The 26,076-nt window shown below is 34.3% G+C and overlaps 1 protein-coding gene across 3 annotated transcripts; it reads right to left on the bottom strand.

Moving 5' to 3' along the window:
- Positions 1-3,676: 3,676 nt before the first annotated feature.
- LOC117930814 lies at positions 3,677-23,814 on the bottom strand. 3 transcript variants are annotated; one of them, XM_034851556.1, is made up of 13 exons: positions 23,705-23,814; positions 23,121-23,320; positions 22,962-23,013; positions 18,130-18,659; positions 17,887-17,920; positions 10,576-10,648; positions 9,942-10,455; positions 9,797-9,845; positions 9,590-9,715; positions 8,450-8,554; positions 8,218-8,309; positions 7,931-8,084; positions 3,677-4,122 (listed from the first exon to the last, which is right to left on the bottom strand). In XM_034851556.1, the coding sequence occupies exons 2-13, from the start codon at positions 23,273-23,275 to the stop codon at positions 3,895-3,897; spliced, it is 2,112 nt and encodes a 703-aa protein (XP_034707447.1). In that variant the 5' UTR covers positions 23,276-23,320; positions 23,705-23,814; the 3' UTR covers positions 3,677-3,894. The 3 variants fall into 3 exon arrangements, with proteins under 3 accessions (XP_034707447.1, XP_034707448.1, XP_034707449.1); XM_034851557.1 differs by lacking the exon at positions 8,450-8,554; XM_034851558.1 differs by lacking the exons at positions 23,121-23,320; positions 23,705-23,814 and adding an exon at positions 22,032-22,117 and having other exon boundaries at positions 22,962-22,984.
- Positions 23,815-26,076: the final 2,262 nt, after the last annotated feature.

Genomic DNA, 26,076 nt, shown 5'->3' with positions numbered 1-26,076 from the left:
CAAAAGTGAGATAGTTATCCCACCAACCCCTAAGTTGTCCTATAAACCCAGCAACAATTGTCTGAGCTACAGCATGGTCAGGTAGTCTATTGTTTAACTTATAGGCTATACTAACCATGGTCATTTCTTGAAGCTTAGTGAGTATGTTATACTCGGTCATACCATCTATGTTTCATTCATAGATAGTACCACTGGTGTATGAAGCTTGAGTATATAGGTTTCTTTCCTCAAATTGCATATTAGGAAAGGTAGGTCTAGGATAATAATTCCTAGTCTTAAAGGCTTCCAGATTGTTGATACTTTTTGAAACAGTTTGATTATGGGGTTCCTCAAATATTTTGATTAGTTCATCAGCCTCTTCTTCTGAACTAATATCACCCTTAACCATATTGATTCTTTTATGAGGACCTACTGTATAGTACATTCAAGAGTACTCCTCATAAAAAATGTACAAAAAAAAAAAAAGGCACGCCCTATTCAAGGTCGTCGTACCTACTATGAATAAAGAAAACTTTCCCCATTGCATTATGGCGAAACTGATCGTTAATCAGATCTACACTATTTATTAAGTAAGAAAGAGGTCTCTCGCAGAAGAGTAGGTATGGCCGTGGATGATGGTCAAGTGCAACGGAGAAACTAGAACGATCTGGTTGATCGAGTCTCCCCCGCAGTAACAAAGAAGGTTAAAAAGTCATCACCTCACGCTCCAGGTTGCCAATTTCAGACCGGTTCCAGAAGCAAACGTAGCATAGGCCGTAAGGGGCAAGAGGAGTTACACGGTGAATCGGGAAGCTAAGCCTTACACGCAGGAGGCGTATCCAATCAATTAATCCCCCAAACCAACCAAACCGGGGAAGCTGAATTGTCAAAGGGACAACAAGATTATCCTTAATCTTTTGGTTAATCCTATCAACAAAAGCTTGGTTAATTTGGGGATTTTCCTGGAATTCCTTAGAGAATTCATAAGGCTTAGTATTAACCTTATCAGTGTTGTCACTAGTAACCCATATTTTGGTGTTATTAACACGCTTATAGGGATAGTCTGGATATTCCTCTTGTTTGAAAAGTTCAAACCAGATCCAAAACTTAATGTTTTTCTTTTCTTGTCTTAAGTACGCATAGAATTGTTCTTGGTAGAGGGTTCTAATGTCTTTAGGGACAGTGCTAAAGAACCAACTTTCCTTTACTTATTAACTTCAAAATAGAAGTCCTTTCTTAAGAGATCCTTGTTGATCTCAAAGTCCTCATCACTTAGGCTTATAGTGTTAATCATCTAGGAATAAGTAGGAGACATAACAGGGGACTCATCCTGTTGTGATTCCTATGTAGACTCATTTTCCTCTGTGTAAAATGGTCTGGCCACGTTGGTGTGACTTCTAACACCTGTTAGCTTAATATTCTTACGATTTGCTGAATTGGAATCTTCTTCTTCCCTAGTGGTTCTAACTGGGATAGAAGAGCTTGAAGCTCTAGAGGGTTCATAAACTGAAACTCTAAGGCTGCTAAAATGATGGAAAGAGTTTGAGAAAATCAGATCTCCTCCTCCGTCAGGATATTGAACAATCTGTTCAATCCTTTCATATCTCTGTTCTATGGTTGGAACGGCATTAGCAAAATGCCAATTTTCAGGAAACTTAACTTCACTCCATTTGATCTTTTTAGGGATTAAGAAGTTTGACTTATCTAGCATATCAGAGTGGAAGAGAGTAGTCTCACCCTTGGGACTGGTGCACAGTGCTCCAGATCCAACGCTTGTGGTCATGCTCTTAGAGGCAAACCTGGTTATGATGGAAACAGGATTGTTTCCTTGCTTGAACTTAAAGTCATGGTTCTTAACATGAAAAACAACTGAATCTAAGATGTCGCCATCTCTTAGTCTAACTGTGAAGTTAAGGAAACACTGGAAGTAAACTAGGCCATCATTCAGTCCAGCTTGGACTGCACTTATAATAGAATCTCGATAATCGAGATGTCTATTATCCTTTAAACACATGACAATAGAGGTGTTTAAACCTAATCTTATCAAAGGCTTAGCTGCTACTTGAATCATACCAAAATGTATGAAGTTATAGCCATCTTTCTTATGCTTCTCAACTGACTTACTATCCAAGAGTCTTATGACTTGATCATCATGTTCTAAGCTTACTGACATTTCAGAGGTTCTGATGGTGTAGTCTATGAAAAACTTAAAGGTTCATTTCTTATAAATTTCTTGATTAGACACCTTGGGTAACTTCCAATCATCTAATTCATTTTAGATCTTAGGATAATTGATTTATTCACTGTTTACAACAGTATCTTGAGAATCAGTGGATCTCCTAGACATGATTCTAAAAATCGAACTCATTTTAGGGTTTTAATTTAAAGCCTAATAGCATATTGACAAACCTAATGAGACGTCACCCCAGCCCCTTACAGCCCTAACAAACGCCTATCCATGGCCAACAATAACCTGGCAGGGTTCGCACTCCTCGGCACACTGCTACCTATCCTAGGATAGCTCAAAACACCCAAAACAAACCCGACTTCCCTTCCCATGGCTCTGATACCATAGACACCCAGGACAAGGTCATATGCAATGAAAACATGAATTATGCCAAAATTCAAAACATGTCCAAAGAAGGATAAACAAAGAAGCCCAGAAAAGGGAAGAAGCCCGGTTAGATTCCAAGCCAATTATTTATTTTAAGTGTGGCAAGATTGGCCACTATAAAAAATATTGTAAGGTTAGACAAAATATTAATAATCTTAATATCTCAGAAGATTTAAAAAATATGCTTTGCGAAGTCTTATTAAAAACCTCAAAATCTGAGTCAACGACTGATTCAGATAATGAAAATGATATTAACCAACTAGACAGTAGTGATGAAGTTTCTAGCCAATCTTCTGGTGACCAAGAAGAGTGTATTAAGGGTAATTGTAATTATATATATATATATATATATATATATCATATTGAATAAGTTATATATATTTCTGGATATCATTTTCAATGCGATATGATATTTTTAAATATTATATTAAATAAATACAATATCCTAAAGTATTACATGCAATGGATATGTTTTGTTATGTTTATATTTAGTTTATAAAATAAATAAAGAATAAAATTAAATATATATTATTTTTCAAAGTTCAAAATTTGTTTTAAATAAAAATTATATTTTATTACAATACTTGCTATTAAAAATTATCTTACGTTTAATATTATTTAGAAATTGTTTAATGATTTAAAATTTAATAAATAATTATTTATTTATTTATTAACAATATTCATAATTAAAATATTTTAAATTTATAAATAAAAAATTTATATTATGTTATTCAAAATATAAAAATAATACACACATATATATAAAAGATAAATTTATGATATGATATATGTTAATTTTATATCTTATATTAGAATTAATAATCTCATATATAAAATATATATATATATATATGGATAATATATCCCATCACTTAGCATATTACATGTTTGATGAAACATAAAATAGGATAAAAAACGAAATAACTTATCTCATCTCATTACAAACCAAATATAGAAATGTTATTCTCTCTTTTATTCTACCTCATACTGGACTATGTCCAACCAACCAAATATGAGATTAGGCTTGTATCTTTTTTACAATAAATCCCCTTATTATTTACTCTATGACACAAGTTAACAATATAAAGATTGCCAAGGTCAAACTTTTAAAGCTTTTACAGAATACAAAACTAAGTAAATAAATCCCTTCACATTCACTTTAACTATAACAATACGATTTGAAGATGGAGCTTGTACTACAAAATGACTTGTCTACTGGCCAAAACCATGCTTAATGTTCATCTGTAATAAGTACTGACAAACATTTTGGAGAACGCTAACCTCAAACTAAAGTAACTAATCTATTCTGTAACCCTTTCCAGAGTATTGGTTGATATAATTATGCCACCATTATAACCAGCCATCAGCAGCTTCCCTATTTTAGACCTCCACTCTGAGACTTCCCTCTCATTCTGCTTGTCATGAACAACTCTGTCGCAATAGTTGAGCATTGTTGCTAAGCCACTATTTGGTATCCACCCGTACTCTGTTAACACGCGCGCTTCCCCTTCAGTCAAATCTTCTCCAACCTAACCAGAGGGATAAACAGGCATATTATAGAAAACTAAAAGTAGTTGCTTTATAAAAGCAACCAGAAATAATATACAAGAAAAGAAATAATAAACAAATAATTTAAGTATGTGTTTGGTAAATCAATTTACTCACTTAAAGTCACTTAATAACTTAAGTTATCAAGTAAATTAAATATATTTGATAAAATAAGTTAATATCACAACTTAAAATTAAAAATAACTTTAAGCATTAAATCTAAATAATTAATTTATTCTTAATTCCAAATATTCTTGTCTTATTTACCCATATATAATGAAAATATATTTAACAACCATAACTCCATATCCATAACTTATTTTTATGGTAAATATTTTAAAGTTATCTAATATATCTATAATACTTTAAGTATGAATATTTAATAAAAAATTACTATTTAAGATTAATGAAAATAAATACTAATTAAAATTAATGATAATAAACATTAATTACAATTAATAAGGGTAAATATGTCAATTTGATGACTTTGAATAAATTTTAATTTAACGTTACCAAACAACCTTAATACATAAAGTAATAAATAAATACTAAGTTTCAAGTTAACAACTTAAAAACAATTTAACTTAAAGTCATTAAGTAATAAGTATTGAGTTTTACCAAACACCCACTTAGAGGTCATTTGGTAAATCAACTTAATAACTTAAAGTGATTTAATAACTTAATTTAAGTTGTTAAGTAGATTAAGTAAATTTGGTAAAATAACTTAATATCACAACTTAAAGTTAAAAATGATTTTACATTTTAAGTCATAATAATCAACTTATTCTTAACCTCAAATCTTTTTGCCTTATTTGTCCACATCTAATGAGAATGTATTTAACACCCATGACTCCACATACATGATTTATTTTTTATAAGATTATCTTATATATCTACAATACTTTTAAGTATGTATGTTTATTAAATAAATGTATTGCTTAAGATTAATTAAAATTAATAATAATAACATTAATTACAACTAATGAGGGTAAATATGTTAATTTGATAACTTAAAATAAATTTTTAAATTAATTTTACCAAACAACCTTAATATTTAAAGTAAAAAATGAATAGTAAGTTATAAGTTAACAACTTAAGAACAAATTACCTTAAATTCAATTTGAGTTATTAAGTAATAAGTATTAAATTTTACCAAACACCTACTTAGGTACTCAATCTTCAATTCATCTAATTCTTCCTGTTTCCTTAAGCTAATACCACTAGATTCATGTGCATAACATATAAATAAAACCAGCAGACAAGTTTCAATGAGGTAATAAACCAATTGGTAATACAAAACTGGAAATCATGACCCAAATGCCAGTAAAATGAATATTTCAAGAAAGTGGAAAAGGGAAGATTCACTAAGTCAATGGTGAAGAGGGGCTATTGGTAAAGCCAAGGTTATCACACAGTATTCTTCAAACACTCCTCTCTCAATAACTTAACTGTTTTGATTGTCTATGTAGATGATATCATTTTGTTATCCATAATAACTTAGAATAGACTAAAGAATTGTAGTCATACCTAGCAAAAGAATTAGAGATCAAAGACTTAGGTAATCTAAGATACTTTTTGGGGATAAAGTTACAAGGTCAAAAAAAGAATTTTTATTTCCCAACAGATGTTTACACAAGATCTACTCAAAGAAACAAGCATGCTAGGGTGTAAACTTGTTGATGCCCCTATTAAGTCAAACCATAGGCTAAGGGAAAAGAATGAAGAATCTATGGTTAACAAAGGCATCTACCAAAGAATGGAGGGAAAACTGATTATGTATCACGTTAGAACTTACATAGCATATGTTGGAATTGTGATGAGTTAGTTTTATGCATTGTCTATATAAGTCTCATATGGAATCTATGTATAAAATTATCAAGTATCTAAAGACAACCCTGGGCAAGGGAATAATGTTTTAAAAGAATGATGATTTCAACTTGAAAACCTATACCAATGAGGATTGGGCAGGTTCAATACAACACGTCTAAGAGGAAATTTAGTTACTTGGAGAAGCAAAAATAACCTGTTGTGAACAGATCTGGTGCAAAAGCCAGGTTTAGAGCTATGCCTCGGGGTATTTATGAGAACTACTATGGCTGAAAATTATATTTATATATCTTAAGATTAAGATAAAAGAGCCAATAATGTTGAATGACAACAAGGCAACTATAAATATAGTTTATAACTCAGTCCATCATGATCACACCAAACATGTAGAAGTAGATCAATACGTCATGAAAGAGAAAATGGATTCCAGACAGAATTGAATACCATATGTCTCCTTGGTTAGGCAGTTGGCAAACATCCTCATCAAAGGCTTACCAAATCTTGTTTTTCATCAAATCTTAGACAAGCTACGAATGCAAGACATCTTTGCACCTACTTAAGGACAGTGTTGGAAGATTTGACAAATTATATCCAAATCTAATTGACTATAATTGGTTTGTAAATATTGTTATTGATTTTGTATGGTTGTATATTTCACTTCTTTCATTATTTCTTTCCTAGAAATCCTTAGAAGTATGCCTAGTAATTAGGTTCCTTAATTTAGTCCTAAATTAGTTGTAGTCCAATCAACCCTTGTATGTATATAATTTGCACTAGCCCTTTTGGGAATTAAGACATTGAGAAATTATTCATTTCTCCACTTTATGTGTCCTAACCTTTCGTGCCAAACCAAAGATATATGGTGCCTAATCTACCCTCACTACAGACTAGGTGGATGAGAATTGCATAGCAATTGCTAGTGCTATCTGCATAAGTATGTAATGCATATTTAGCTAATGTAAGGAGATTTGCTTTCTATAGAAAACAATGCATGCAGCAGATAGAGAATTGCCTTGATGATAAGGTTATTGTATCTTTCAATGGTAGGCATCAACAAGATTTTGTTAAATGGAAGGATCATATAGTATTTAATGTAACATGGATTATAGATAATGAGTCTCAATGGCTTGATCCAAACATTCGTCACAATGAATGCATAAACATATGCATAAACACAACCCACTACCCATTTGAAGTTTGTTAAATGCATAAACATTTGGGACAAAGATTCCTATTCACTTCAAATCAAGATTCCTATTCTTATCCAAATTAGGAGTTTTATTCCTATCACTTTAGTTTTCCTGTTTCTACTAGTATTCTATCCATTAGTATTTTTTTTTTTTTCTTTAGGCTCCTTGAATTGCTTACAGATAGACATGTAGTTTTTGCAGGTATTATTCCTTACTCTCCTACTTGTATTTTCTCATCTCAACTTTATCCTTTGCTGTCTTATCTGACTCCCTTTTGCCCATTTTTTTCCTCCCATCCTGCTTCAAAGGGTTAATCCACTTTCAGATTTAAATCCCCAACTAGAAGCCCCAAAAGCAACAAAAAATATCTAGGGCTCTCACATCATCGAGATTTCTGTAATAAACAGCCATATGGTGCACAAGCATATATAAAAAGTTTAAGCAGCTGTTTAATCCCAAATAATGGAATAAGCAAGAATCAATCAGAAAATATTTAGACCCACTTTCTGATCAATAAAAGCATCAACTTATGATCAACTCAGCAGAAAACATCAATTCATAAGTAGCGAGGGAAAAATGCCTCAGGATTCAAGATCATACCTTGCCTTATGTAACATGTTAGGCTGTGAATACTTAAAATACAGTAGCATAATAGGTTAATCAAAATGTTGACTACAGAAAGCAGTAAAAAGATCTGAATTCACCATGTAATACAATAGTTCAAACCACAATAACAGAAATCATGGATAGAGAAGTCTATTCAAATTATTACCAGTAATGCTTTATTCTCAATTAGAGTAATTCTGCTACAGCTAGTAAGCTTCATGGCAACCACCAAACGCTTGATCTGCCAGTTAATGGGTAATGAATCCACTAGCTCAAAGAAATATGTTGCATAGCCATATTCAGGACGTTCCAGCACTATTCTGTGGTCAAAGGGATCAGTAGTATTTCCACCATCCAGTAAAACACAAAAGGAATAAAAATTTTGGGGGAAAAAAAGAAAAGAAAGAAAGAATAAAAAACACCCTGAAACATAGTTGTGTTGGTAAAATGCACCTGTTATGTCTTTCAAAAACAAATATAAATGCTTGGAGATCCCGGCACCAACCCCATTCAACAGGCCATTTTCGAAAGCGAAGATACCGTGTCTACAATAAAAGAGGGTAATTAATGAATCTTAACAAGAATGAGATGAAAATTTAATCATCAAATGTGAATGGAGAAAAAGTCCTTGAGAATATGCCATAGCTAACAATCTTAGAGAACTATGTTGCAAGAAACTTCTTACCTGCTCCACCAGTGACAGTAAACAAGGCAAGCAATAACTAACTTTTGAACCCTTTTTGCAGCGTATAGGAGCAAACTTCAACACAGATTGGCGTTGAGAGAAAAGCTGCCCCCACAAAACCATGATGATGATCATAATAATCATAATAATAATAATACACTAAAATTAGAAACCTAACTGATGCCCAATTCAGACTGCAGTGCATGGCTCAAAAAAGTTGTAGAACCAGAATAACAGAAAATTATAAATGCACACATCTACAAACATTTTATTAAGATTCACTCTAGTTGATTGTGAAGTGTCATCTCCAGGGAAAAAAGAAAAGAAGAAAAGAAGAAAGAAAAATGTAGCTTATATTAAATGTTGAAAAAGTCAAGGACCAAAATTGCATGAATCAATCTTCTAATTACTGAATATTATTTTCTAGATACTTCCCTCTCCTTTTTTCTTTCTCTAGAATTATGTACATAATTAAGCTGTCGAATTTCCCTTTCTTAGGCAGAATCCAATTGTGCAGCTGCACTTTATTTTCTTTCTTAGTTCAGATTAGACTTTGTAACTACATATATGTGTAATCATCACCATTCAAGAAGTCAATGGAAATAATTCAGAATTTCCTCATGGTATCAAAGCTATTCTAGCATTCTGTGTCTTCTTTTCAACTTTCTTACCAGATTATTATACAAAATGGAGAATTTAAGCATATTTAGGGATAAGTAAGAAAGGATAAAGATAAAATAAATACGACAGAAAGTTTTTATCGAAGGTATCTTTACTTTTAATCCATTTCTAATTGGTTTTTATTTATATTTTTTCCTTTTATTATGTCGTATCTTTGTATTTCCATTTAAACTTTAGATCCTTTTCATTCAATTCCATGTATCCTAAATTTTGTAGTTAAAAGAACCTACTTCCTAAATACGCAACCACACCTAAGTCCAAGAAACAAGCAAGTGGTAAAAGGTCAGGGTGGATATGAAAGGTTCAACAACTACTAAGGATTAAAAAAAATTTAAAAAAAAATTAAAATTAAAATTTGAAAAAATAATACTATCACAAAACTAATTTTTGTGTGTGTGAAATGTGACACAAAGACATGGGTGCCTAAAAAGATAAAAGATTCTAAAAAAAGTTGCCAACCTTTGACATCACAGCCTCAAGCTCTGAAAAGTTATTTTCATTTAAGGAATCATCCAAGGCATCATCACTCTCCACTCCCCCATAAAGCCTAATTTCATCAACCAATACTCCTTTGTCAATTAGCACCTGCCAATTAACGTTTCTTTAAAAACTCAAGCACAAATATCATTGGAAAGTAACATAAAAGAAGTAACGTGCGTGTAGTACCTGTAGGAGTCCAGGAGCATCTTCATCCAATGCTGTTTGAACTGAATCCCTGCAATTCATTTTAAAAAACAAAAGACACTCAGACAGTAGACACAAGACCAGAAAAACAATGTTCAAAAATTCATTCTGTGGAAACAGAAATTACGTGGCACTTCTTTTCCTTTTCCTAGGACGATTGATGTTTATTGGTTTAGAACATTCTGTAACAATAGAGCAATAATCCACAAAAGAATGCTCAATCTTTCTCAAGCATTTGTACTTTCTGGAAATACTCAAGTCAGAAGCCTCTTCTGGTACCAGCAATTTAATCCGATCTCGCAGTGACATATGATCTAGTTCATCTCCACAGGACTCATCATCAGTTTGCAATTCACTCTTCACTGGCAGTGTGTTATCCACAGAATTCATATCTGGGCAATGCAAATCATCCATATCTGATGGTTCAGCCTTAACTTTGAGAAAGGTTGATGAAGTTGAACTAGTCATACTATCAGAGTTAGCAGGCACAGCATCCAGTATACCACATGATTTACACCCTGGGGAAATTTTCCCAGATGAGCATATCATGTCATTTTCATGAATTTCCATAGAACAACTTGACTTAGTTGATTCAGTCTCTTGCCAGGAACTGGCTAATTGCAAACAATGTCGGGGTAATCCTGATATAATACAATTTGATGAACCAAAAAATGAAGTCAGGCCAACATTAAATGCATTTCTTTCAGGAACATTGTGAGTCATCTTTCCAGTCACTGAAGACTCATCAACAGAATGACTACCTGTCTTTCCCTTCCCAGCACAGTCTTGAATAAGGTCTTCCATAACTGGGTTAGACAACCCTCTAGACCCACCCTGTGTAGAATAAAGTAATCAGCCACTCTAGTCAAAAGAAATCAAAAATAATAATGTAATATAACACTAGGACATTTAACAGATAAAGTTTGTCTTTCCCTGCTGTGCAGTACCCTGTGAAAATCAAGCAAAAGAAATCAATTATAATTGTACACAAGTTATAAAATATGATTGATAGATACTAACTTATATTGAATTAGAAAAATGACAGAAAATCAGTAGCTGATGAAAACTACGAAATGTCTATTGTCCAATCACAGCAAAGTATAAACCACAAACCACATAAAAGAGGTACATGTTTAAGCAAAACTAACTCAAGAACATGGAGAGGAGAAAACAAATACACCATCAACAACATGGAAAAATTACAGAACTGACTCCTATCTTATTTTTTTCTCAAAAACCTTCCACAAACAACTATGAAGAGATCTGAAGAGTTCATTCCAATAGGGAATCCTATCACTACTAGAAAACTTTAAAAGTTCTCTTCTATAAAAAAAATTAAAAAATAAAAATAAAAATAAAAAGCTTTATTTTAAGTTAATCGAATAAATTATAACTTAACCAAAGGAGTGTTAAAACCATAGGTTTGATTTTTAGGAGTTTGAATTTAAAAATAAAACCAGAAGATAAGGCTTAACTAAGTCATATTATTTTGGATTGTTTAGTTTTGATAAGTCCTAGATTTTTAGGAGTTAGAATTTAAACTAAAACCAGAAGATGAGGTTTGATTGAATCCTATTATTATGGACTGTTCAGTTTAGACAAGTCCTAGTGTGTTTAAATTTGTTTTTATCTCTAGTTTAAATTAGAGAGAATATCGGATGATATTCTGCAGAATGGGATTGCTTCGTCTATTTAAGTTCTCAATGTAAACCAAATTTTTTCAATAGAGTATCATTCAGTTTCTCTTCCAAATTCAATATGGTATCAGAGACCAAGATCCGAACATAAACATGGTGAAAACTGCAATGACTGGCGAACATCCAGCAAGGTCTTCAAATGTCATCTCCAATTCTTCTCTTGACGATTCCGATGGTAATGGTGGTTCTGAAAATTCCATTCACCACATTATTGTCCACAAATTAAAGGGCAAGAATTATCTCCAATAGTCTCAATCGGTAATGATGTATATATGTGGGAGAGGCAAAGACAACTACATCACAAGCGCGAAAACAGCCCTTGCGAAGAATGATGTATCTTACAAAACCTGGTTTTCCAAGAACAATATGATTATGTCTTGGCTTACTAATTCCATCGAGACAGACGTAGGCCAGACGTTCCTATTCTATAAGACAGCAAAAGAAATTTGGGATGCAGCCAAGGAGATGTTTTCAGACAACGAAAATGCAGTAGAGGTGTTTGAAATCAAAAGTCAACTTCTAGTTACAGCAAGGGGACCTCAGTGTGACCCAATACTTCAGCATTCTCTCCAGATATTGGCAAAAACTGGACATGTACGAAGAATTGGAATGGGATTGCGCTAGTGACATCATCAAATATCAGAAAATTGTGGAAAAAGAAAGGATCTTCACATTCTTGGTGGAACTCAACAAAAATCTTGATGAAGTCCTAGGAAGGATTCTTAGCACTAAGCCACTCCCATCACTTCGAGAGGCGTGTTCTGAAGTCCGACAAGAAGAGAGTCGAAAGAAGGTCATGATGACAACTCATCACATTGCTTTTCGAGCAACGACGGATCAGCCTCGGCCACCAAGGGACTAAATTCTCAACACTTTGATTCACGAAGGAGATCCAATAAGTCATGGCGTGATCATTGTAATCGAGTTGGTCACACTCGAGAAACTTGTTGGAAAATTCATGGGAAGCCTTCCAATTGGAAAAGTAACAGAACTCAGGAAAATGAACCTCGAGATTATCATGCCACCAATGATGAACCACCACAATCCAATAACTCAGCCAACAAAACACCTTTCAGCCAAGAACAGGTGGAGCTACTTCAGAAACTCCTCACACGTGATCCTTACGTCCACTATAGGATCAGGTGTCATTGCCCATAAAGGTATATGTTCCAAAGCCTTGAATGCTTTTTCAAAGTCAAACTCATGGATTATCGCCTCCGGGTCATCCAATCACATGACCGGTGATATAACTCTTTTTCACTCTTATCAACCTTGTTCTGAGAGTTATAAAATTAAAATAGTTGATGGTTCTTACTCACCGGTGGCCGGTAAAGGGAGTGTCATTGTTCCGAATAGCTTTAGATTGCTCTTTGTTCTTCATGTTCCCAAGCTTACGTGGAACCTGCTCTCTATAAGCAAAGTCACTAAAGATTTGAACTGTTACTAAATTTTTTCCTAATCATTGTGAATTTCAAGAAATGGAGATGCGGAAGATGATTGGTTGTGCCTGGGAGCATGAGGGTTTATATATCTTTGGCAATAAAGCTTCAAAAGGACACACTCAAAAGGCAAGCTGCAATGTTATTTCATCTTTTACAAATTCCAGTGACCATGAAATAATGGTTCAGCACTTTAGGCTAGGCCACCCAAGCTTTCCATATTTGAAAAAGTTGCTTCCATCGTTATTTGGAAATAAAAACTTAGAGTCATTTCATAGTTCTGTCAATTATTTAAACATTGTTGAAATTCTTATGTTTCACGACCTTATAAAAAATCTCATCCTTTTTCACTCATACATAGTGATTTATGGGGACCTTCCAATATTAGCTACGTAATATGCTCTAAGTGGTTCATTTCATTTATTGATGATCATACACGAATATGTTGGGTTGTATTTGTTAAAAGAAAAATCTAAAGCAAAAGAGATTTTCAAAAATTTTAATGTCATGATTAACACTCAATTCCAAACCAAAATCCAAATTTTCCGCACTGACAGTGGTACTAAATACTTTAATTCAATTCTTGGACCGTATCTTCGTGAACATGGCATTATTCATCATTGCTACACCACAACAAAATGGAATTTCATAAAGAAAAAACCGCCATCTATTGGAAGTGTTTGATCCCTTATGTTCACGACAAATGTTCCTAAATATTTTTTAGGGGAAGCCGTTCTCACTGCATCATACTTGATAAACAGAATGCCCTAGAGTATTATAGTACCAAACTCCCATCGAAGTCCTAAAAAATTGCTACCCTAACATTCAACTAGTGTCATCCCTTCCACCAAAAATTTTTGGTTGCAACGTTTTTGTCAACACTCATGCTCAAAACAGAACGAAACTAGATCCAAGAGCCCTCAAATGTCTTTTCTTGAGATATTCTTCAACCCAAAAAGGTTATAAATGTTACTCTCCAATCACAAAAAGGTTCTATGTTTCCATGGATGTAACATTCCTTGAGCATCAAGCCTATTTTCCTAAAACGCAGCTTCAAGGGGAGATTTCAAGGAATTCCAGCTCATATCAATTTTGGGATATTGCTATTCTAGCTGATATTGCTCTTCCAGCCCCAATTTTCTAATCCGTCACCTCAACAGCCCCTGTAACAACAAGTAAGTCAAGCCTTGAAACCACAATTGTTCCCTCCAATTGACAAAGGTCAATACCAAAGACCTGTTGGGAAGTTGATCTATTTATCCAAACTAGGCTAGACATAGCCTTTCCTATTAGTGTGGTTAGTCAGTTCATGCAAGCCCCCACTGAAGAACATCTCAGTGCAGTTCACAGAATTCTCCAGTACTTGAAAATGACACTCGGAAAGGGGTTACTTTTTGGTAAAAGTACCAAATGAGGAATCGAAATATATTCTAACGCAGATTGGGCAGGTTCCATGAAGGATAGAAGGCCCACTTCAGGCTACTGTACCTACATATGGGGTAATTTGGTTACTTGGAGAAGTAAGAAGCAGTCCGTAGTGGCTCGGAGTAGTGCGGAAGCTGAGTTTCAAGCTATTGCACTTGGTGCATGTGAAGGACTATGGCTAAAACATGTGATGGAGGAGTTGAGATTTCAAGTGAGTTTCCCATGAAAATGTTTTGTGATAATCAAGCAGCCATCAACATCTCCCATAATCCAATTCATCATGATAGAACCAAACATGTGGAAATAGACTGACATTTTATCAAGGAGAAGGTTGAGGATGGGGAGTTTTTACTGCAGTACACGCCTACCAAACTTCAAACTGCAGACATTCTTACAAAAGCTCCACCAAGACAGCATTTCAATTCTCTTATAAGCAAACTGGGAATGGTCAATATCTATTCCTCAGTTTGAGGGGGACTGTTGAAACTGTAGGTTTGATTTTTAGGAGTTTGAATTTAAAAATAAAACCAGAAGATAAGGCTTAACTGAGTCATATTATTTTGGATTGTTTAGTTTAGATAAGTCCTAGATTTTTAGGAGTTTGAATTTAAAATAAAACCAAAAGATAAGACTTGATTGAATCCTATTATTCTGGACTGTTTAGTTTAGATAAGTCCTAGTGTGTTTAAATTTGCTTTTATCCCTAGTTTGAATTAGAGAGAATATCGGATGATATTCTGCAGGAAGGGATTGCTTCGTCTATTGAAGTTTTCGATGTAGACCAAATTTTTTCAATAGAGTATCATTCAGTTTCTCTTCCAAATTCAATTAGGAGTATGAGGGAAGGCACCTTTCAACAATCCCCAATTTGAGGCAAGCGACATTAACTCCCAATAACTCCTTGTTAACTGATATTAGAGGGAAGTGAGAAGGCATATATTCTCTCACAATTCAGACACTGGTCTCCTCCTATCCTCAAAGATCCTCCCAGTTCTTTTTGACCAAATAACCCACAAGGTTGCCACAATGGACCTCCTCCATAGGGCCTTGCCTATGGGACTCCTACCAAAACCTCCAAAAGAAATTATCATATTATAAACACCTCTAGGAGCTATAGTCTATTGCCTGCTGCTGAAAAGAAGTCTCTGCCACAACTCTAAAGAAAAGGGGCAGTTTAGTGTCATGTCCATCCTATTGTTTGACCTTAATGAGTACCACATCAATCATGACCACTACTTCCTAAATGTTGTTGTGATGATCTAAACCATCAACATTGTAATGTCCTTCATAAGATTGCAAGTATGATAAACTTTGTAAAATAGTATAACATATCATCCATTAGAAGAGATCACTTTGATATTCCCTCAGATTTTTTCAGAATTATTTAAAAGATCATTTATCATAAACAAGTTCATTGTATCATGAATCAAAAAAGTACAAGAAAGATGAGATGTTCTTCAAAGCAAAACTGTGTAGTGCCAAAATGAAGTCAAATATCACATACCATAGAGAGAACAAAGAAAAAAAAAGACTCAAGAAGATGTGATTCCCTACAAAAACCTCTAAGCTAATTGCACCACCTAAGCCCAATGGTTGGGGGACCAGAAACCCACTAAGACAAACACCTCAGCTTCAAACAAATCCAAAATCTCATGCAACAAAGAATCCAACTTCCAAGGGCCTCTCATTATCTTGAACATAGGAAATGAATGCTGATAAGTCACCTTGCACTAACAAATGACTGAAGCTCAAGTTATGCATCTGGGTCAAACCTTCCAACAAGGCTAGTGCCACAATGTCTACCACTTAAAACTACCCAGAAGGCATGAAAAATCACTAACAGTCCCTCCCTCGTGATCTTGGAAAACTTCATCAATGTGTAAGTGCCCCAGATTATCTAGAGAACCGTCATCAACCCTTATGAATATTATTAATTAAGTCCAAAGCATTTAACATCAAAGGCCTATTTATAGATAGGCAAACCTAAATCGAAGAAAACTCTAAAAGAATAAGCCTAAAATAAATAACAAAATAAAAAACATTATCATTTCCTATATTTACACCTAATATAAGCGTGTAATTTAACATCTACATCTTCATCATTTTCCTTGAGCTAAAAATAACTTGACTCTAATGAGTCATGTTGTAGATATTGCTCCAAAAGATTATAGTCAAGTCAACAAAAAGCCTTGTTAGTAATCCAAGTGTCATCAATAAATGGATGATCTATTCATTGAATAAAGAAGTGTTAACCACTAGATGGTAGCCCTTGAGGCCTAGCTCAAATCGTAGAGTTGGGAGGATTTGTGGGAAGTTCTAGGTTCCGATTCCAATGGGGATAAAAATTTACTTACAAAAGAAAAAAAACCACTAATGGCAAAGTAAGCTTGGGTAGAGAATGAGCCAATCAAGCATGCATGAAGTTTCTTGATGGAATTTTTAAAGGTAAGCTTGGGACAAGTTGGAACCACAACATAATCATCTTCTTGAACTATCTATACCTAAAGTGTGCATTAGCAAAAAAATTATAATCCACATTATTGAAAGCAATTTTCCATTGTATCTCAGCATGCAAGTCATGAATGTGGTCAACAAAGACCTCGGTAAAACCAAAATGACAACAATTAGTAGGTAAAGAAACAAGATTAATGGGCTAACAAAGGTTGAAGACTATTAACAACTTCAATTTTTTTTCCCTATGGGCCGATTAGCCAACTTATTTGCAAGCAAACTCAACCATAGATAAAACAAGACTCTAATTACTAGGTTTCTCACCAACCAGACACTTAAGCAAGTTGCCTAAACTATTCTTAATAACGTATGACTAATTGAGGAGGATAGAAAGTAAAGGAATACTCCAAAGTGATTCCAAGCAATTTCCAAAGTGTCTTCCAAAAATAGTTAACAAACTTGACATTTGACACTAGGGTAGAAGGTAAACCATGTAATCTTATAAATTCAAAAACAATTTCACCACATGCAAAGCATCGATGGTCTTAGAACATGGGATAAAATGGTTCATCTTAGAGAATCCATCCAAAACCACCAAAATGGAATGATCTCTAGCAATCTTGGGCAATACTAAGACAAATTTCACACTAAGGTCCACCAAGGTTTATGTGGAACAAGTAGGAGTGTACAAACTTATGTTTTGTTTCTTAAGCTTACCTAACTAACTAGGACAACATTAGGACACTATTCAAGCAACATACCTTTTCAATAAAGGGTAACAAAACTTATCTTCAACTAGAGCTATGGTCTTATCACTACCAAAATGTCCAGCTAGACTCCCCTCATATAACTCCCAACCTAGGAACTCTCTAAAAGAAGTACGAGGAATGCACAATTTATTGGTTGTTCAACATGCCTCAATAACTAACATAATACCATACTCCTAAATAGAAGAGTAAGAATGCATAATATAACATGATGCTTCATTTCTACCCATCAATGTCTTATACGCCTCAATAACTAACATTATACTCCTAAATCAAATAGGACAATAAATTACCTCCAGAACTGGTTTTGCCAATCCCACTAATTCCCTGCAAAATAACATAATGAAATAAGATTTACTAACTTCCATCAGTTAGTAATATTTAAAATAAATAAATAAATAACATGTCGAATAATATTATTTCCTTAACCTGAGAACTGATAGCAACAGCTTTAACACAAATGAGGAACATAAACACATAAAATTCAGCAAAAAGGCCAGAAAATATGAAAGAATTAATAATCATCAGAATGGCACCTTGGTAGCAGCATTTTCTGCCGCTCTTTCAGCACAATGTGATCAAGATCGTCAGCTGCAAAGGCATGAGGGATCTCGTCTTCTACCTTGACCCCTTGCATATCTGTCTGAATAGAGCTATTTATATCACAGCCCAATGGACTCATTAGGTCATCATCAGAATACTCAACCCTAACCTTGACAGTAAGATTTGGGAGTGTTCGATCTTGAGAAAGTGTACAAACATTGGCATTAACTTCCTCTGGTCCAAGAATATTAGCACTAACTTCAGTAGATATTATATGATTTGGGTGAAAGGATGTGTTTATTTGAGTCCCTTGATTGTAGAAATCCTCAGCTATACCCACACATTGGTTTGAAGTAACATTTTGTGAACACAAATCACTTGCTCCAGAATCCACTGAAATTTTGAACTCTGGGATTTCAGAAGTAACTACTTGAAGAACTTGACTGCCATGCCCTTGGTCTTGTGACAACCACTCATCCTTCTTTTCTGCACCAAAGCTAGCAGAAGGGAAACAGAAGGCACCCTGCATATAGCATGGAATTTCATTACCAAAAAATGAGAGTGAAGAATTCTATGCATACGACATCTAATAGGAATAATTCAGCTAATATTGGGTGGTTTTTTTTAGAAAAAAAAAAGAGCAGAATTGATGATACATGTGCAACCAGGAAGGATAAAATATACCTTCTGCTACAATGGTCATTGGCCCAAGGCCTTATGGTCAATGCTAGATGAGCCTCTTGTGATAGTGTGGATTATTACAAGCACAGTGCCTGAGGTGCCATCAAGCTGACACAAAAAGTTTGGAAGAGAGAGCAAGAAAAAGGTGAGACGAACAACCCCCTTTTAGCATGGTGCATATGAGAAGGGGGCAATAGAAGAACTTATGAAGGCATAGAACAATCTCCCTTTATCTTTGTTTCTAGGCAATCAAATCTACTGTTATTAAGAGAAATCTCCAACCTACTTTCAGACTTTATAGCTTATATGATTTGATCTTGAGTGCAAGGCACCTTTTCTTAATTTTATGCCCAGCATCTATTTGGGCTAAGTCACTTCGGTGTTTTCCAGTAAATTTGCTTGCCTAATCAGAAACAAATAAATAAAAACGGATAACAAAAGGCTCTTATTTCCATTATCTTGGTCAACTTGGAAACATCATCCATAAGGGAAAGGAGACTCAAGAGACCATGGCTAATACAAGTGGAGAAGCATTTTAGTCTTGTGTGATGTTACTGAGTGAAAATTTCACAATGGCAATAAGACCTTCCATGTTTTTATCACACAGATTGCTAGGAAGCAAAGCCGACATGTCACTAAAATGAGTGCAGAAATTGATATTGTGATGGACGAGTTAAAATACAAGAAGACATATCAAGAAGTGAATGCATCCAGATAGGTTAATGCAGTACAAGAAGAGGTAAAGTCACCTACACTGGTTTGCCAAGTGTAACAAAGACAGATGATTACCAATAAGAGGATTTCTTCTGTAAGCAAGGAAACACACTAAAAACAAGCTCAAAGAAAGCTATTCCCAGGAAATCTCTCCCATACATATGTCCTTTTTCTGAAAATCTCTCCCTTTCTCTCTGAAATAGTTCCATGACCAAAGATTTAATGGAGAAACTTTCATGAGTCACTAGGCTCCACGCTATTGGATGCATACTTTCCTTAAACTCCGTACTTAAAGCCAATCCATAAAGGACACCATCTCCTCCAACTCACCATATTTAATCAACCTTGATGGAAAATAATACTTCAAGTGACCTTCTAAAATGCCCAAAAACTTGATTGGTTGTTCGCAGCTAGTTTGTGGACTTAAGCAATCCATTTGAAGTTGTAGTACACTACCTCCTAATTGAAGAGTGGCTAAGGATGGGTTTCCTATGGTGAGTGCACTAGTATGCATGGTTACATATTGGACAGTACCTACGGTGAGTCATGACTTAAGGTTATCAAGTAGTCATGACTTCACCAAATTGTTTCATTATGTTGTCTCTCAACTTGAGAGAATACTGAACTTACGCTAAAGTCAGCAGTGGCTTTAACCTACCGGTAAAATCGTAAGTTGATCATATATTTCTTATAGATTGGATCACTATTAATGAAAGTTAGTAGCAATAGATATTATCAATAGAGGCATCATGATATCTCATAGGATTGAAACAAAGTGTCCCATTGGGTGATCCTAAAGAGGTGTTCATGTAAACTATGGTTTTAGTAGTTCCTTAAGTGGAACTTGACAGAAGCTCTTTAAAAGTTAAGGCATGTCAATTCAACGCACAATAGGAGGATCTATAACTCAAAGATGATAAAGGTAGTCTTGAAAGACTAATAGCTTTTACCTTATTAGACTACAAACACCAGTTCATGGGGAGGCTTAACACAATGGATAGCAAGTCATAAACTTGAGCACTTAGTGTCTTGTTTTTATTTACATAGGGTACTATAATGCATTTGATTTTCTGTAATGGGATGTTAAATCAACTTCAAAATTGGATTCTGAGGGAGCTAATACTATCCTATGGGTCCTAGTGGTCCCCACTCAAGCTCATATACCTTGTTGGCACAATTTGTGAAGGTTGGATTAGTTATAGGTTCACTTTTGTGCAAAAAGGCATTTTGATAATTACGCAAGGTTACATAAAGGTAAGTGAACAAGGTTTTTAGATTGGTTAATTGATTAATTAGTAGGCCCTATTGGGCTAATTAATCAATTAAGACCCATTTTGGGGTTGATTAAGTGAATCAAGCCCTTAATGGACTAAATCACTTAAACCCATTGGAAAACCCCATAAATACCCTCTTAGGATTAGGGTTTTCATAACTTTTCCATTGAGTTGTCTTCCACCTCTAGAGAGAAAAAGAGTCATAACCTCCACCCTCTCTTTCCCCTCACCGAAAGTGTGCCAAGATCAAGGAAGAGCCATCGGGCAAAAGATTGTGGGTCTACGAGACTTCCAATGACATTAATTTGATTTTTCATTACTTGGAATTTAAGGTTTGAGAACATCCAAACTTAAAGGTTAGCACTTTAAACCTAAAAGATCATTTTTTTATAAAATCGGCACCGCTTTCGTTGTTTAGATTTAAGATGCCAACAAAAAGTTCTCCTAAGAAATTAGAATCATTTGTCAAATAACTTATTTTAATATGAGCGGAGAAACTTTATAATATGGCATTTGGTTAATAACCTTTTAAAGTGATATCTGTAACTTCCAATGGACTTTTCATCTTTGCAAAACACATTGTAGCAAAGCATCAAGGAACTTGCTTCCAAAATCATCTCCTCCACAAGCCCATGGCTCAAACTCAAGCAAATTTTGTTCCATTGTATCATTAGCGTATTTAACAGAGCATCAATCTTCTTCTTCTTCTTCAAATATATTACAATCCTTTATGTCATCATCATCATCCTCCTCTAGGTTTTTGTTTCCCTTAGATTTATTATAGCTTTATATATATAATACAATATCAATATATAAGCAATTCTTTTATTGACCCCTAACATCTCATGAATGTGGACAGTGAAGCAACACTACAAGAGGACAACTTCCATTCACCGCCACCATCTTCTTCTTCTTCAAATATTGTGAAGAGAGAAGCAACCAAAAAAAAAACCACAACTCATCACCACCAACATAAGCAGCTCCATCATTAGCAAAACCACCTTGCTTTTCTAGTTCTCTATACATTAATATAATACATTCCAACCACATCTTTTTATTCAAGCAAATAACCTAGAGAGAGAGAGAGACCATAAAAGAACATGCAACTTTTATCAGCATCTTAATTTGTATTCTTTCATATAACTATAATCTAACTGCATTCTTTTGTCCAACCCCAACATCATATTATACATGGACAGAGAAGGAAAGGAAAGGTAAGGAAAAACCTTCATTCCATCATCATCTCCCTTGCAAATCTCAATCATATTCCGATACTAATCTTGACCCATCCTTTTGTTCAATGCCAACATAACTCAAACATGGGAGAGAAGCAATGTTAGAAAAATGAAAAACTCCCATCCACCATTATCTCACATATTAAAGCAACTATTTCAAATCAATTTGTGCCTATATTTGTATGGTTGACACTATTCTTATCCCAAACCCCGTCAAAACATTCCTGCAAGAAATGCTGTTTTTTTCTGAAGAAACCTTTTTAGGAATTGTACCTTAATAGGCACTTTAATGTAAGAGTCTAGTAGAGTCATGTTAGACAAAAATTTTGTGTTAACTGTAAACATCAAGCACATAAGAGGAAGATCCTTCACTAAATAAGGTTCCAAAAACAAGGCACAAAAGCTTCATAAAATGTTGTCAGAATTCTAAGCCTCATAAGAAAAATGATTGCCTAGCGACAAGCCACTAATATCAGGTAACCCAAAATAGAGAATGAAATATTAGAAAAGAAATTAATCCTGAAATTAGAAATCAATATAAAAATCTAGAATTCAGTCTGCATTTAAAGTCAGCAGTACAAAATTGGAATCAAACCGATGGAACTTTGCATGCCTTAATATCAAACATAAACTCAAACCATAAAATATTCTAAGCTTCAATTTCGAGTCAAAGTTCTAATCACCTAATAAAAAAAATGTATTCATCATCAACTTATCAGACACAAGAAATTGTCCAAAAAATAAGGGCCAATAATTAAACAACATGGAACATATCCACAGGTTATAATAAATCAAAGAATCATAATAAAAGCCACCTGTGTTTACACCCAAAGTCACAAATTTTGTTTGTTCAGCACAAACAAATGTGCAAAAGATTGAAATGAAATAAGGAAATAAAAAAATATTCCATACTTAAATTACCTCAGAATCACAGTGATCATCTTTCTTTTTAACAATTGTCTCAGAGTGGGACCTGCAAATTATGCAAAATATACATATGTGAAATTAAGGGGGCACTTCTAGTACAGCCTACGATTTTAATACCCTACAGAGAACAAGAATGTAGGATTTGAAACTCACACTGATGCACCCAAATGCAAAGGGAGCGTAGTTGCAAATAACGTTTGCATCCGTACTTGCAATGGAACACTGTCATGCTCATTTGACCAGCCACTTTCATGAATTTCCCCCTCAGATTTAATCTTTTTTACATCATTACCAGAAATATGAGCCATTCCAAAGCCTCTATCTACACTTATCCATGACAAAGTCCTCTCTATCTACATACATTAAAATAAATAAATAAACATACCACTTAAAAGGCACATCTTTAAAATTCCTAAACCAAGGGCTGTTGTTTCGATAGAAGCGGTTCCTAGAAAAAGTTCCTTTCTAAGCCTCCGATGGTGTCAGTGGGTGTTGCAAAACGAAGCTGGGGGAAATCTGCCATGTCTTCTCAGTCTGCTAACTTAAGGGAAGAAGATTCCTTTTTCAGCAGAAAATATATTGATTTCCGGGAAAAAAAAATTGCTGGAAATATTTTCCGTGCAAACAAACAGTATGGTAGGGTTCGTCGTTTGTTTGCAAATTAGAGAGAAATTAATGGAAGAAGGTGGGATGAGAGATGTAAGACGAGCTTATTGAACGGGGAAATCGGGGAGCACCTGTCGTAGCGATCACGTTTTTCTGCTCAAATTCAAGGACTGGAACTCCCGCTCTCTGTAGCTCACGCTGTGTGGCGCCAGGGGGACGATTCAAGCGCTAATATTTGGTGGTCTTTATTCTTATTTAAAACATTAAGATCGTACAGAATGAGGTCTATCTTTTAAATTTTGGAAAGATAAAACTTGTAACATGTGTTATGGAATCAAAGGAGGTTACATAAATAATTTGCATTTTGCTATAAATATCTAAGGATAATTGTGAACTAGACTTTTGCTATTCTCGATAAAGAATTGAATATTATATTTAATTATAGTTTTTTCAACTCCTATAAATATGAGACTTGAATCAATAAAAAGTTAAAAACCACACCTTAGATTTATTTCATAACTCTATTTCTTTAACATGTTATTAGTATGAAGAATCTTTACGAAAGAAAACTCTTATAAGCTTTTGTAGAAAAGTGTTCCGAAAGATATAAACTCTTATAGAAAATGTTGGTGCACAACCAATAAAGAAGGATCCAGTTAGCCTTCGTGTGATATGGACGGCTATTAAACTTGTACAAAGGAATGTTCGAATGGGTTTTTTGGGCACACCCCTCCAAAGCTTAAGTCAGAGATGGAAGACTTAAGCAAGAAAAAGGTTTTTTTGGACAAAATGACAATGTACCTTTCTTATGGTCCAACATGGCCATTTATTCCTTGCCCAAATATAATGTCTTCTTAGGTGTCTTAATTGTATCTTTGATTCTGCGTTATTGTCTTTAATGCCAATAATTGTCAGCCTATAACGATTGTTGTGCCTTGATGAGTTTTGAAGTCTAGCATTTTAGTCTCATAATGGTTGTGTCAATCAATGCACTTAATGTATGTTGTAGTTAATACTTAGTAGGCGAGCATGCAAAGTGCCCAATTGATTTATGTCTGTGTGGTGCCTTAGGGTAGACAAAAATGCTATATGGCTAACATGTGCTGCTTTGGATGGTGTGTAGGTATCATTCTATGTAGGAAGAGTGTAACTAATTTTTATTTTTATTTTTGGGAATTATTCTTAATTTATTTTATTTTATTATATTAGTCTTATATTTTTGGGAAAAGTCCTATTAAGAATTATTTTTTATTTTATTTTATTCTATTAGTGTTATATTTTTGGGAAGAGTCCTATTGAGATTTATTTTTTATTTTATTCTATTAGTGTTATATTTTTGGGAAAAGTTCTGTTGGAATTGTGCTAGTGGAGTCTAATTCCTTTTATAAGTAGAATCCTCTTTCACTTTGAGTCATATTCTAATTACAAGTAGATTCTCATTGGAACTGTGTTAATGGCTTATAAAAGCAGGTCACCCCTCTCTATATGAATACAAATTTTTCAGAGAAATTTTTTAGAGAGTCTTTTCATACGTCTATTTGGAGGAATTTATTCAAAATCGAGTTGTACATATCTCGTTTACAGAGTGCACCCAAGGTGACTTGGGGAGGGAGCTATGCTATCCACATGTCATATGCAAAATAGAATACCTTACAAGAAATTCCTAGGTTCTAAGTTTGATATGAAAGACCTAGGAAATACAAAAGTGATTCTAGGAATTAAAATAACTAGAACACCTAATGAGCTTAAACTTTCTCAAGAGCACTATGTTGAAAAGATCCTAAGGAAGTTTGAACACTTTGATTGTAAACCAGTGTCAACTCCTTATGATCCCAACTCACAGCTAAAGAAAAATAGAGAACATGGTATTGCCCAAATAGAGTATGCTTAAATCATAGGGAGTCTAATGTACTTAATGAACTGTACCAAACCTGATATTGCTTATGTAGTAGGTAGATTGAGTCGGTACACCCAAAGTCCTAATCAGGACCATTAGACTATTGTTCGTAGAGTTCTTAAGTATTTGAGAGGCACCATTAACTATGGTGTGTGCTTTAATGGATTTCCAAGTGTCCTTGAAGGATTTAGTTATGCAAATTGGATCTCATATTCAGATGAGATGAAATCCACTAGTGGATATGTTTTCATCCTTGGTGGAAGTGCAGTTTCTTGGAAGTTTGCCAAGCAAACTTGCATTACTCGGTTTACTATAGAGACTGAGTTTATTGCCTTAGAAAAGGCAAGTTATGAAGTCGAGTGGCTTAGAAACCTCTTAGCAAATATCCCTTTATGGACGAGACCAACCCCGTTTGTGTATATGCATTGCAATAGCCAAGCTGGAATTGCTAAGGCTAAAAGTAAAATATTTAATGGGAAGAACAGACATATATGCCTAAGGCACAATATTGTGTGGCAACTACTTGAAACAGGGGTTATATCCCTATAATTTGTGAAGTCAGAGTTGAATTTGACCGATCCTTTGACCAAACCACTAAATAAGAAA

This window comes from Vitis riparia, chromosome 14 (assembly GCF_004353265.1).
Source record: "Vitis riparia cultivar Riparia Gloire de Montpellier isolate 1030 chromosome 14, EGFV_Vit.rip_1.0, whole genome shotgun sequence".
NCBI classification, from domain to species: Eukaryota; Viridiplantae; Streptophyta; class Magnoliopsida; order Vitales; family Vitaceae; genus Vitis; species Vitis riparia.
This window is presented reverse-complemented; position numbering and strand designations above follow the sequence as displayed.

What these genes read in the sequence shown, in the direction of transcription:
- LOC117930814 (XM_034851556.1), bottom strand. Translation starts at nt 23,275, where the DNA reads ATGGCTCATATTTCTGGTAATGATGTAAAAAAGATTAAATCTGAGGGG. An exon ending in TTGCATTTGGGTGCATCAGT is followed by an intron (nt 23,014 to 23,120) that starts GTGAGTTTCAAA and finishes CATAATTTGCAG; the next exon opens with GTCCCACTCTGAGACAATTG. An exon ending in ATGATCACTGTGATTCTGAG is followed by an intron (nt 18,660 to 22,961) that starts GTAATTTAAGTA and finishes TGCTATATGCAG; the next exon opens with GGTGCCTTCTGTTTCCCTTC.